Source organism: Schistocerca piceifrons, chromosome 3 (genome assembly GCF_021461385.2).
Source record: "Schistocerca piceifrons isolate TAMUIC-IGC-003096 chromosome 3, iqSchPice1.1, whole genome shotgun sequence".
NCBI classification, from domain to species: domain Eukaryota; kingdom Metazoa; phylum Arthropoda; class Insecta; order Orthoptera; family Acrididae; genus Schistocerca; species Schistocerca piceifrons.
In genome coordinates this window covers 883939359-883951789 of record NC_060140.1, presented here as the reverse complement: position 1 = coordinate 883951789, position 12431 = coordinate 883939359, and the positions used below count along the sequence as shown (strand labels likewise).

The 12431-nt window shown below is 45.2% G+C and overlaps 1 protein-coding gene across 1 annotated transcript in view; it reads right to left on the bottom strand.

Moving 5' to 3' along the window:
* The window catches only part of LOC124787990 (lipase maturation factor 2-like), a 74973-nt gene that overhangs the window by 36805 nt on the left and 25737 nt on the right, over positions 1-12431 (bottom strand). Inside the window, exon 5 of the mRNA XM_047255022.1 lies at positions 8258-8436. Coding sequence (XP_047110978.1) covers positions 8258-8436 — 179 coding nt within the window. The remainder of the gene's footprint in view (positions 1-8257; positions 8437-12431) is intronic.

Sequence of the window (12431 nt, the reverse complement as noted above, 5' to 3'; positions counted from 1 at the left end):
AAGTTTTAATGTTTGTTTCTCAGAGTTATTAGGATTTTATTTTAATCGATTGTGGAGTATAGTACCCACAATGTCACACCATGTATGTGAGTTAAAGAGTGTGACTAATGCAATCACGAATGATGAGGCCCCACCAATAAACAGTATCAATGGGATTACTCGGCTATTTGCTATTAGCTGATGACAAAACTCCAATCATCTACCTTTTTTCTTCTTCGTGAAGGAGTTGAACTCATTGCAAACAATAAGGAAGGACAATACGTACATAATGTCTGAATTTTTATGTTTTTGGAACACCAGTATGTGTAAAAATTCTGTATGTGCCTTTCCAAGGAGTACATTCCAGCAACTGAATAATACTTTTGCTCCATCCTCACTGTTCATTTGCATACTCAGACCGCAATCTGACCACTGAGTGCTGCACTGGATTCTTGAAGTTTTCACTAAACTTTAGTAAGCGCTCTTGAATCTGGTACTCTGTGGTTAGGAAATCATCTATCCTATTACCTAAAGATGCAGCAGTGTTTCATTACAAAACACGGACACAAATGTCATATCAGCATACTCAGCATTTGTAAATATGTGCAGCATGCTTTAACGATGCAGTATAATTGGCTAACAAATCAAAATCACAATCACAGTTGAAAAATTCAATTACACCACTCAAGCATAATTTCACAACTTTAATTGCATACAAAAATTACTATCAATAAATAAACACCCACAGCAATTGACATATCAACAAGACACATGAAATTTCTCTGTAGTCATTTGCATCTCTGTAAGCAACGAAAGTTGGACATGATATATGTAATGTTTTATTCGAGGTAGTCTGTACTATCCCCACCTAAAATATTTAATATTCTGCCTGAAACACACTGTATCCACAAAGAACATAAGTAGTTTCAGTTTATGTGTATAGATGCTGACTGACTGAATCTGTCACTGCAATTAATTTTAATTTCCATTACAAAAGAGTCACTCTCCATCTTTCTATTAGGTGTAATTTTTGCCACTTTTGTGATTACTTTATTAAGTCTCAACTTAATTGTAATTACTTTCACTGAGTATTATCTAATTAAATGCACCAGTCATTAGCTCTACTGAAACACTAATGTTCTCATAAAGATGGGATGTATGATTTCACAGATTTCAACAGCTTCACTAAATCCCCTTCCAAGACCATACACTGATAAGCTAGAACACTGACCATAGACGTACTATCGATATAAACCTGTTCAGGTGACAGCAGCATTGTCTCGTGAGACATGAGTGCTCGCCAGACACACACAGTGCATGTACTTTCAGTGAGCATGCTGTCTGTGTGTTGGTTGGTTTAAAAGAGGGGGGAAGGGACCAAACTACGAGGTCATCAGTCCCTTTTTCCGAAGGAAACAGTGCCACAAGTGTGAGAATGAGACAACACTAAAATGAAAGGAAAAACCACAACAATGACTAAAGGGCAACAAACACTTGAATGGACAAAAGGGGACAAGAAAACCACAAAGACGCAAAAAACAGGTAGAATAGGTTAAAAAAAGAAAGCAGATTACCATGGCTTGCTGACCATGAGGATACAAAGGAAAAACCAGCCACTCTGCAATACATTAAAGCCTCCACCCTGAAAGCACTAGGGTGGAGGACACACAACGAATAAAACGTAAAACTAAAGCTGCTATTTAGGCATTGTCGCCCAACACCCAAGTTTGGTTGCTGGGAAAGTTAAAGGTCTGTCACAGAGCGGCTAAAAGTGGACAGTCCAGCAAGAGATGGACGACCGTCATTCGTGAGCCACAGTGACACCGAGGTGGGTCCTTGCGACGGAGCAGAAGGCAACCATGCATCAGCTACGTATGGTCAATGGGGAGCCGACAGAAAACCACAGAGTCCCTGCGAGAGGCGCCTGGATGGTCGCTACCAAAGAATGACGAGGGTAGCACTGGTCCACAGCTTGTACACTGTATGAGGAGTCAGTACACAGGAGAAATGAGTCAACTGGGCATGAGCGGATGGGCTCAAGAGCACGAGATATGGCCGCCAGCTTGGCACTGAAAACACTGCAGCCATCTGGTAAGGAGTGCTGTTCTGTGTGTCCTCCATGGACACAGGCAAAGCCAACGTGACCATCAGCCATCGAGCCCTCAGTGTAAACCACTTCATTGCCCCGGTACATGTCAAGAATCGAGAGGAAGCGACAGTAGAGAGTCGCAGGGTTAACCAAGTCCTTAGCACCATGTGAAAGTTCCACGCAAAGCTGCGGCCTAGGTGTACACCATGGAGGTGTCCATGAATGAACCTCAAGTATAGGTGGTAAAGGCAAGGACTCCAGTTCAGAGAGAAGGGTTGCCGATGAAGGAGATGAACTGCCTTGGGCGGGAAAAGGAGACTGTAATTCAGATGCGCAGAACTACGAATGTGTGGAATGTAACTGTAGAGCAATTGCGCACGCCTAGCCTGCAATGGAGGGACTCCGACCCCAACCAAGATGTTGGTCAGTGGGCTCATCCTAAAAACTCCTGTCGCTAGGCAAACGCCACAGTGATGCACTGGGTTGACTAAATGCAATGCTAAGGGTGCCATCGAACCATAAACCACACTCCCATAGTCAAGGCAGGATTGAACAAGGGCTCTGTAGAGCTGCAGTAGAGTAGAGCGATCTGCACCCCAGTTAGTGTTGCTCATGCAGCAGAGGGCACAGAGGTGCTGCCAACACTTCCCCTTAAATTGACGAAGGTAAGGAAGCCAAGTCACGCGGTGTCGAAAACAAGTCCTAAGAATCGATGTCTCCACTACAGTGAGTAGATCGTCCTTGAGGTAAAGTTCTGGTTTCGGATGAATGGTACGACGCTGACAGAAGTGCATAATACACGGCTTTGTAGCCGAAAACTGGAAACCGTGGGCTAGAGCCCTTGACTGCGCCTTGTGGAGGGCTCACTGTAGATGCCGCTCAGAAACACCAGTACTGGTGGAACAGTATGAAATGCAGAAGCCATCTGCATACAGAGAGGTTGAGACCGATGGGCCCTACAGCTGCTGCTAGACCATTAATGGTCACTAAAAATAGAGATACACTCAATACGGAGCCCTGCGGGACCCCACACTCCTGGATATTGGGGGAACTACGGGAGGCACCAACTTGGACACAGAAAGTACAAAGTGACAGGAAATATTGAATATAAATTGAGAGCGGGCCTCTGAGACCCCACCTGTGTTATGTGGCAAGAAAACAATGTCGCCAGGTGGTGTCACAGGATTTGTGTAGATCAAACTAGATGGCAACAAGGTGTTGGCGATTGAAAAAGGCTGTTCGGATGGCAGACTCGAGGGACACAAGATTATCAGTGGTAGAGTGCCCCTGCCGGAAGCCGCCGTGACTTGGAGCCAGTAGGCGACGTGACTTGAGGACCCAACCCAACCGCCCACACACCATACGTTCCAGCAGCTTACAAACAACGTTGGCGAGGCTGATGGGTCGATAGCTATCCACATCAAGTGGGTTTTTACCAGGTTTAAGCACTGAAATGATGAAAAGATGCCATCGCACCACAGCAGAGTAGACAGCAATCGTGTTTGCGTTGGTAGATAACACGCCATTTATGTTAATGCCAGGGACACCTGTTGGTGAGAAGTTGATGTATGGCACCCAATGGTCGAGACGTATCTCTCCCAACACTTGTGCTTCCATCTTTTGATAAGTTGGCGAATGCGGGCAAGGGGTCATTTAAAGGCTATGAGATGCTCCAGGGAAAGGTGCCACTTATGCTGCTGTAGAGCTCACCGACGCTCCTTAATTGTCTCAGCAACTTCCGCCTTTCGCTGGGGGCAACCTACAGAGTGACGGATCGCGTTTTCCGCCACAGAAACAACTGTGGTGGTCACCTGCTCAACCATCACATCAATGTTACCACATGAGGAAGAGTCAATGGTGACAGCAGAGGTGAAAGGTTCCTAGTCCACCTTGTTTAAAGTCCATCTGGGCAGGCGTACGTGGGCCCGACGCTGGAGCAGTGACAGGAAGATGGGGAAGTGGTCACTACCACACAGGTCGTCATGTGTTCTCCAGTGGATAGATGGGAGAAGACCTGGGCTGCAAATTGATAAATCAGTGGCCGAGTAACTACAATGAGCCACAATGAAGTGTGGCGGTCCCAGTATTTAAGAGGCAGAGGTCGAACTGATACAGTAAAGTTTCGACATCTCTGCCTCAGCCAGTAAGCACGGTGCCACCCCACAAGGGGCTATGGGTGTTAAAATCTCCCAAAAGTAGGAAAGGTTTTGGGAGTTTATCAGTAAGTGCATCTAATACATTCAAGGGTAATGCACCATCAGAAGGACGATATACATTGCAGACAGTTATTTCCTGTGTCGTCATTCTGACAGCCACAGCTTCAAGAGGGGTTTGAAGGGGCACAGTTTCACTACATACTGAGTTTAGGACATAAATGCAAACTCCATCTGACACTTGATTATAGTTGCTATTGTTCCTGTAATATCCCTTATAGCCATGGAGGGCACAGGTCCCCAATGCCAGGTACCAGGTTTCCTGGAGGGCAATGCAGAAAGCAGGTATAAAGTTTAACAGTTGCCGTAGCTCAGTCAGGCAGTGGACAAAACGGCCACAATCCCACTGAAGGATGACGTCATTGTGAGACTGGGAAGGCATGGAACATTCAATGAGGCAGTTTACACCTTGGGTTCAACTGCTGCCACCGACTTATTCCCTGAGCAGTCTATATCCATTGTGCCTGAAGGTCTGGCGAGATCTAGGTCCTCAGCGGATGCCAGAATCCCCACCTTATCCCAAGATGCAGAGCTTGTAGGTAGCAGTGGTGTGGGTGCCACCGCAATTTCCTCAGTCTTAGGGGTCTTCTTTTTGGACTTTTCTCACTGCTCCTTGGGTTTCTCGGGCAAGGACGGCTTCACTGATTCAGTCTTTGAGGATGATCGTGAAGCCCTACAACCAGCTGCTTTTGGGCACTTCAGCCACTGGTGGACGTCATATTTCCCATTAGCAGAAACCTGGGAAGGGAGTGACCCAATGGACCCCTACCTGACGAGGAGAGCCGAAGAAGACTTTCGCTTTTCCAGCTCAGAAATGGGGACTGGTGTCCCCGATGGTTGGGGGTGGGGGGGAGTGCACCCAAGGTAGGTGGTGCGGGAGCAACAGGGTAAGGGGGGGGGGGGGGGAGTGACCACCACCACCACCACCACCACCACCACCACCACCACCACCAAGGGGGCAGGTTTATCCTTCTGGCACTGAGAGCAGACTGAAATTCACGGAACTGATGGGGCTACAACTGTTCTCGTAGCGGCGGCGTATGAGGAAGTCATAACCACAGGATGTAGGCGAACATATTTTCTCTTAGACTCAGTGTAGGTCAGTTGGCCAGGGTCTTGTATTCCATGATTGTCCTCTCTTTCTGTAAAATCCTGCAGTCTGGTGAGCAAGGTGAATGATGCTCTCCGCAGCTGACACAGATGGGAGGCGGGGCACATAGAGTATTGGGATGTGATGGACATCCACAATCTCGACAGATCGGGCTGGAAGTACGGTGGGAAGACATACGGCCGAACTTTTAGCACTTAAAGCACTGCATCATGGGAGGAATATAGGGCTTGACATCACAGTGGTAGACCATCACCTTGACCTTCTCAGGTAAGGCATCGCCCTCAAAGGCTAAGATGAAGGCATCGATGGCAACCTGATTATCCCTCAGACCCCAATGGATGCCCTGCATGAAATGTACACCTCGCCGCTCTAAACTGGTGTGCAGCTCGTCGTCAGATTGCAAAAGAAGGTCTCTGTGGAAGGTAATACCTTGGACAATATTTAAGCTCTTCTGTTGCAGGATGGTAACAGAATCATCTCCCAACTTGTTATAAGCAATTAAAGTCCGTGACTGGGCAGAGGATGCTGTTCTTATCAAGACTGACCCAGGTCACATTTTGAACAAGCCCTCCACCTCCCCAAACTTGTCCTCTAAATGCTCTACAAAAAAAAAAGTGGCTTCATCAAAACAAAGGAGTCCCCATCAGTTCTCGTACATACGAGGTACCAGAGTGAATAAGGTTCGCTGCCATCCTTAGCCTGGTGTTCCTCCCATTGTGTGGCCAGGGAGGGGAATGATTTAGGGTCACACTTCCTTGCATTGTACTGACACTTGGAACGCTTAGAGACTGCTGGTGTTTGATCACCAGTAAGTGATGATGTGGTACACTACTTCATGTGTCATCCGCCCTGATGCCAGCCACTCTGACCAGGGGCGCCACCCAGCTGCAGGAAAGGCCACCGGGCAGGATGGCCATTGCTGGGAGTCCCAATGCCCCAGGATGATGGGCATCTACTCCTTGGCATACGTGGGGAGTTGATGGCACAGGCATCAGCAAAGCAATCCCTGTGTTGTCAGGGTGCTACAACCAACAGGGGATATGGCAGCCCCACCACAACGCACGGGCTACCATGCTGGATATGAGGTGCAAAGTAGTCAATGGTCACTGTCGGTGAAAAAGTGACACTGCATAGTGCATGGTGAAAAATGCACCCAGATGAGCTCACCCAAGAGACAGAGAATGAGCTGAACTGCAGTGTGACGACGAGAAAGTGGGCTAAAGATCTCAATGCACAATGGACACGATGCACCACCTAAGGCATCCTTCCCCAACTGGCTCGATCTTCGGGAAAATTTTGAGAAATGGCGGTAAAATCCTATAGGGGACCATCGCAAAGGTCGAAAGGTGTGAGACTCCTTTTAGTCGCCTCTTACAACAGGCAGGAATACCTCGGGCCTATTCTAACCCCCAGGCCCGCAGGAGGGTGTCCTTGTGTAGAACAGGGAAGGCATGCAATGTATCTTGAGTTTGACGAGGGCAGATTGTGACGCCCAGAGGCTCGGCATAAGCACTTCGAAAACTGCACAACTTCTTGGATGTTCAAGGAGTGCTCTGGTGAATGTCTTCAACACGTGGCAAAACCAAGGTGAAACTACACCAAGACATCGTGGGGTAGGGCAGCCACCCACAAATTACAGATGTTAGACATTGTAGGCTGGGCAGACTGGTAAAACAGGACAGAACTAACATTAGACTAGAATGCTAGGCAGAGTAAAAGTGTGTGTGATCTCACAGTGCACCGAACACTCCTAACAATGGGCCTCTGCAACTAACGAGCCATGTATGTTAATTATGACTGAAATGGCCACATTACCATTGGCACTGGACATTGGTGCAGTAGCAGAGCGCTGCATGATATGATGAATCCCAATACCTTCATCATGCTGATAGGAGAGCGCGAATCCCTCGTCTTCCAGGGGAACAGGTCCTTGACATCTGTAGAGGGGAACAGAGACTAGCTGGCGGCAGCTTCATTATGCTCTGGGAAACATTCACGTGAGCAACCTTTGGTCCAATGGAGCTCATACAAGGCACCACGACAGCCAAGGTTTAAGACCATGCACACCCCTTCATGGCGATCATGTTTTCTGACAGCAGCAGAATTTTTCAACAAGATAATGCATCACGTGACAATGGTAGGAATATGATGGAGTGGTTCGAGGAACACAGTGGTGAGTTCCAATTGATGTGCTGGTCTCCCAGCCCACCGGATCTGAACCTGATCGAACACATCTGGGATGTGACTGAATCTGGCTTCAGAGCTTGTCGCTCCCTCTCCCCAGAATTTATGGGAATTAAGTGACTTTCGTGTGCAGATGTAGTGCCAACTCCTATAGCAACTTACCAAAGTGTTACTGCTGCCACGCCATGACAGGTCACCACTGTTATTTGTGCCAAAGGTGGCCATAGCAGCTAATAGATGGATAGTCACAATATTCTGGTTGATCAGTGTAAATGCAACTGTCGAGAATTTTCCTTAATAAGAACAGCAAGTTTTATTTTGTTACCATGAGATATAACCCACATCATAAAAGGACGTTATGTTTATAATCACTTTTATCTTAATTATTATAGCAGCAAACAACTCAAACATTGCTGTGTGTTCAATTGCTCAATTAACTTCAGAAGACTCAGAACAAATTGAAAGTATCTAATCTGCGCTGTCTTACAGTCAGTAACAGCTTATGGCACTATAAACCCGACAGAACAAATCACAGTATCTCAAAACAACTTCCTGCACGCGCGCGCGCGCGCCCACACACACACACACACACACACACACACACACACACACACACACAAACAAACAAACAAACAAACAAAATACAACTTACAAAATTATAAAATAATTAATGGTACACACCTGTATATAGAATGCTACAACCCTTACTGATCGAACAGGAACGAAGAACAAGAGTGGTAAAGGTATCTCAGCAATATTAGCTCCAACACAAGTCAGTTTCAGGAACCATCTTGGAAGGTGGTGTGCATACCAAGCCAAGGGAGTGGGTATGCACTGTGATTCAAAATGCACAGTGAGTGCTGAAACAACATTATGCAACTACATACCAATTATCATGCAATACAAGGAAAAAGGAAAAAAAAGTTAACTACATTTGTTAAGTTAACAAGACACCAATCAGTATATACCTTCAGGAAACCCAACCCTAAACAGAACTGTGCCTCCTGAAAGTAAGTAATGGTCAGACCATCCATCTGTTAAGTTAACAAACTCCTGAGTGGGAGACTACTCAGAGTATTAATTGCACTTCGATTATGGGAACAATCAAATCCTACAAAACAAGATAAAGTGGGTTAATCTGCACGAAAACAAGGATATATTGAATTCTAGAGTGAAGGAAAGGACTGTCAGGAAGGGAACAGAAGAACTCCACTAATGCATTATAAGAGTGATTACCACCATGCCACATATTTTTATCTGGGTATCAAAGCGTAGCAAGACAAAAGTAATTATTCCACAAGGCCCAAGAATTAGAGCAAATCAAAGAAATGAGTGCGTAAAAAATGAATAGGCACAGGAGAAATAAGAATAGTATAAAACTGAGAAACAATGAGTATAGAATTTAGAAACAACAGAGTGCCGTATTATACATTAAACAGAAGGAAAGAGAAACTGAGGTCAGTGCAAAAAGGTTGATGAAAACTAAAAAAAATGCAAAACTGAAATGATTATGCCTACAAAAGGACAAATTTCACGTAGGCATGGAGGCCCAGGGCGGAAGATTAGGGCAGAGAAAGGACAAGGGGAGGGGTGGTCGGAGAAGGGATTAATATGGGGAGGAGGAAGAAGAGGAGTGAGAGAAGGGAGTACAATGGGGAGGAGGAAGAGAGAGAAGTGAGAGAGAGAGGAGGAGGCGGGGGCATAGGGGTGGCAGGGGCGGAGAGAGGCAGAGAAAAGAGGAGCCGGGGCTGACAGGTAGCGAGGGGGCCAGGGCTGGGAGGAGCCACAGCAGGGAGCGGGGCTGGGGCACGGGAAGACAGTTCAGAATCCCCTGCTCACTCTTCAGTTTGCAGACCTACGAACACAATCCAGCGACCCACATTCCCTCGTGCATCTACCCCACACATCTCTTCTCTTCACACTGTTACACCGTCAAAACACATTTATCCCTTTTTATGGACAGCTATGCTGCACTTCTATATGGTACACACTTTTTTTGTTTTTAACCCACTTTGTTTAAAGATAATAATCATACCATTAGAATAATTTTTTTTAATAATTTGTTATTTTTCCATCCCTTGAAGGTGGAGGGTATTAGTCCTACATAAAAAAAATGAAAAGACCTTTTCTTTAGGCTACTTAATGTAGTATAATTTTGTACTGTGAAACATTTTCACTAGATGCTGCAGGTTTCAAGTTACTCGTGAGAAACCTAAAAAAGTGACGTTTAAACCCACGCTCACACCAATGCTCATATCCCACACGTCAGGATCTTTAATATGCTGTGCATCTTCATAGTTTTGCAGCGCAATGACTGTTCCATAAAATTTTGGATGTACAGCCACATGAATTTCACTACTTCTTCTGGTATTTCGGCAGTATACCATCCAGTCATCTTCAGAATGAGCCGTGTGACCGACACTCTAGCACTTGCTCCGTCCTTTTAAACCCGCAAACTGCGCCTCTGCGCATGCGGCCACAGATACACAAGGTGCCAGGGACGTTGAGCGGTGGCAAAAAGGTACAACATATGCACGAAATTATGGCTGCACATGGGAAGCCTATCATCAAAAATAGGACGGATCCTCAGCAAACACAAAGTGAAAGTGATTTTTTGCCCTCCACCAAAGACAGCAGCACTCCTGGGGTCTCTTAGGATGATTTGGTGCTTCGGAAGCCTGCAGTTTACAAGACCCCCTTGAGTGTGGCTTTTCATAGATCAGACAGACAACACGTTCAGTCCATGTGAGATACACAGAGTACCGCAGGTACACCTGGCCCTTACAATATAATGAATTGGTGGTAGCAGAGCACCGTATTGACACTCGGCACTATGGTGTACAATAATATTCAAATTTAAGCCTCAATTTTATCTTTCTTGGACTCAGTGGGGAAAGAAGCAACTAAAATTCATTGGCAAGGAATTTAATTAAGAGAGATAACAGAACAAATCATGAAATCTGGCATTTTCTGTAATGAACTCACAAAGACGTCGCAATGGTGCAGCTTTCAGTGATACACTGATATCGACCATGCAGCCATAGATCTAATTTCATGCATGTATCTTACAACTCTGCTGCCAATCGACATCTCTGGTTCCCTGCATATCTGCAGACGCATGTCTGCGGGTTTAAAAGGACACCACCTTATTAAAATAAAAAAAACCTTTGTTTCAACCACGTGGCAGTACTCCTGCACAATTCGTAACTGCCCTCCCACACATTTAGTTAAAAATATACCTCTTTACATACCAGCAATCAAATAACATCAACTTCTAATTCATGTTAGTTCACTGACTAACAAAGTCAATGGTCAGTTTATCCTGCACATTGACTACAAGATGAATGGCTTTATCTTTGGTATCACCATTTTTTTCTAGTTTTATGGCATGATTACCAAGCAAAATCTACCATCTGTAAAACAAATGTGCGTACTCTCAAAAGCTTCAACCACAGCCAGTGAACAATTTCATTCTCTTAGAACTCAGATTATCACCAGGCTGGCAGTTGATTTGCCAAGCTGCTGATGAGCTCCAAGGACATAAGAAGCATGCAGTGGGTAAGCTTCAAATAGTCAGGCCATGTGAACTTACTTTTGTTTTTTGCTATGTTACATAAAGATTTTTACAGATTAAACAAGGATGGTAAAAGACAATGATGACTGAAAAATACAAAAGTAAACTGTGACTAATAAATAAGAGAGAAAATGGAAAACACTTTTTTCGGTAGCTGATCTGAGTTCATTTTCTGGGATTCTGAAGTGGCTAGTGGTCCAACGAAACACAATTGGCCTTCTGGTGTTTTGGAGCTCAGAGAGAATGTCTTTTACAGGTAGTACCAGTGGATGTCGGGATCAATAGTGAATTAGGACTTATGAGCGGCCCAGAATCAAGGAAAATTAGAAAAAAGACTCATGTGAGCAGTTGTGGATGCACCTAAGAGCTCGCATAATGACTGCTAGTCCTGCAGTAAAGACACTACATTCCTGTGGCAGTGAGCTTTGTTCACTGTCACCTTTAAGTAAGAGGGTGTAGCCCAGGGATGATCAAGAATTCAGATCATGAACTGTGCCCTGGCTCGCATGCCATAGTGCACGGTCTTGCTGCATTCTTCCCCTACCATCACACCATACTGTCCGAGCGGTACAAGGGGAATGAGGGAAGGCTGTGAACACGCAGTATTTAGATGGCACAGCAGTTGCTGGTCACACTGCATACGACTTAGTTTTATATTTATCAACAATGTAGATCACAAATAAAGGAAACTTTCAGTATTATTTATTAATTTTTGGTACATTGAAGGCATAACAATTTTTATCTGGTACAGACTCTCTGCATATAGACAGATGCAGTCAATTTCACAGATTTTCGCACTCAGGCTGCCGTGTAATAGTGACTTTTTTATGGTTAATAATCGAAAAAAGCTCTTTCGTACACATACTTTGATCGACACATTGTAGCAATTTTGCAACCTCGTCATAGAAAAACTATGCACATGTCCTGGACAGTAGGATGTACAGCACACAAATGAATCTGATTGTTCTTGTTACCCACACAGTTTTGCAACACGTCCTTTGTTTGTCCACTCACTGCAGCCACACTTATGCAAACCTCGTCCCCTCCACATTTCCCTATTGCTCCGCCTCTATGTGCCTATGTGTGGAAGCGCTGTCATATGTCATGAGGGCTATAACTCACAGTAAATGGATGAGAGAGCTTGGGATACAGGTTCTTTGATCAACAGTCAAAAAGGGACTATAATAAGCTTTTTAAGTGAGTAAGATATTAGCCTGTTGGGGACCAGGTTTCATGTAGGGGTATACCAATCTGAATGGACTGTGCAAGTTCAATGAGGTG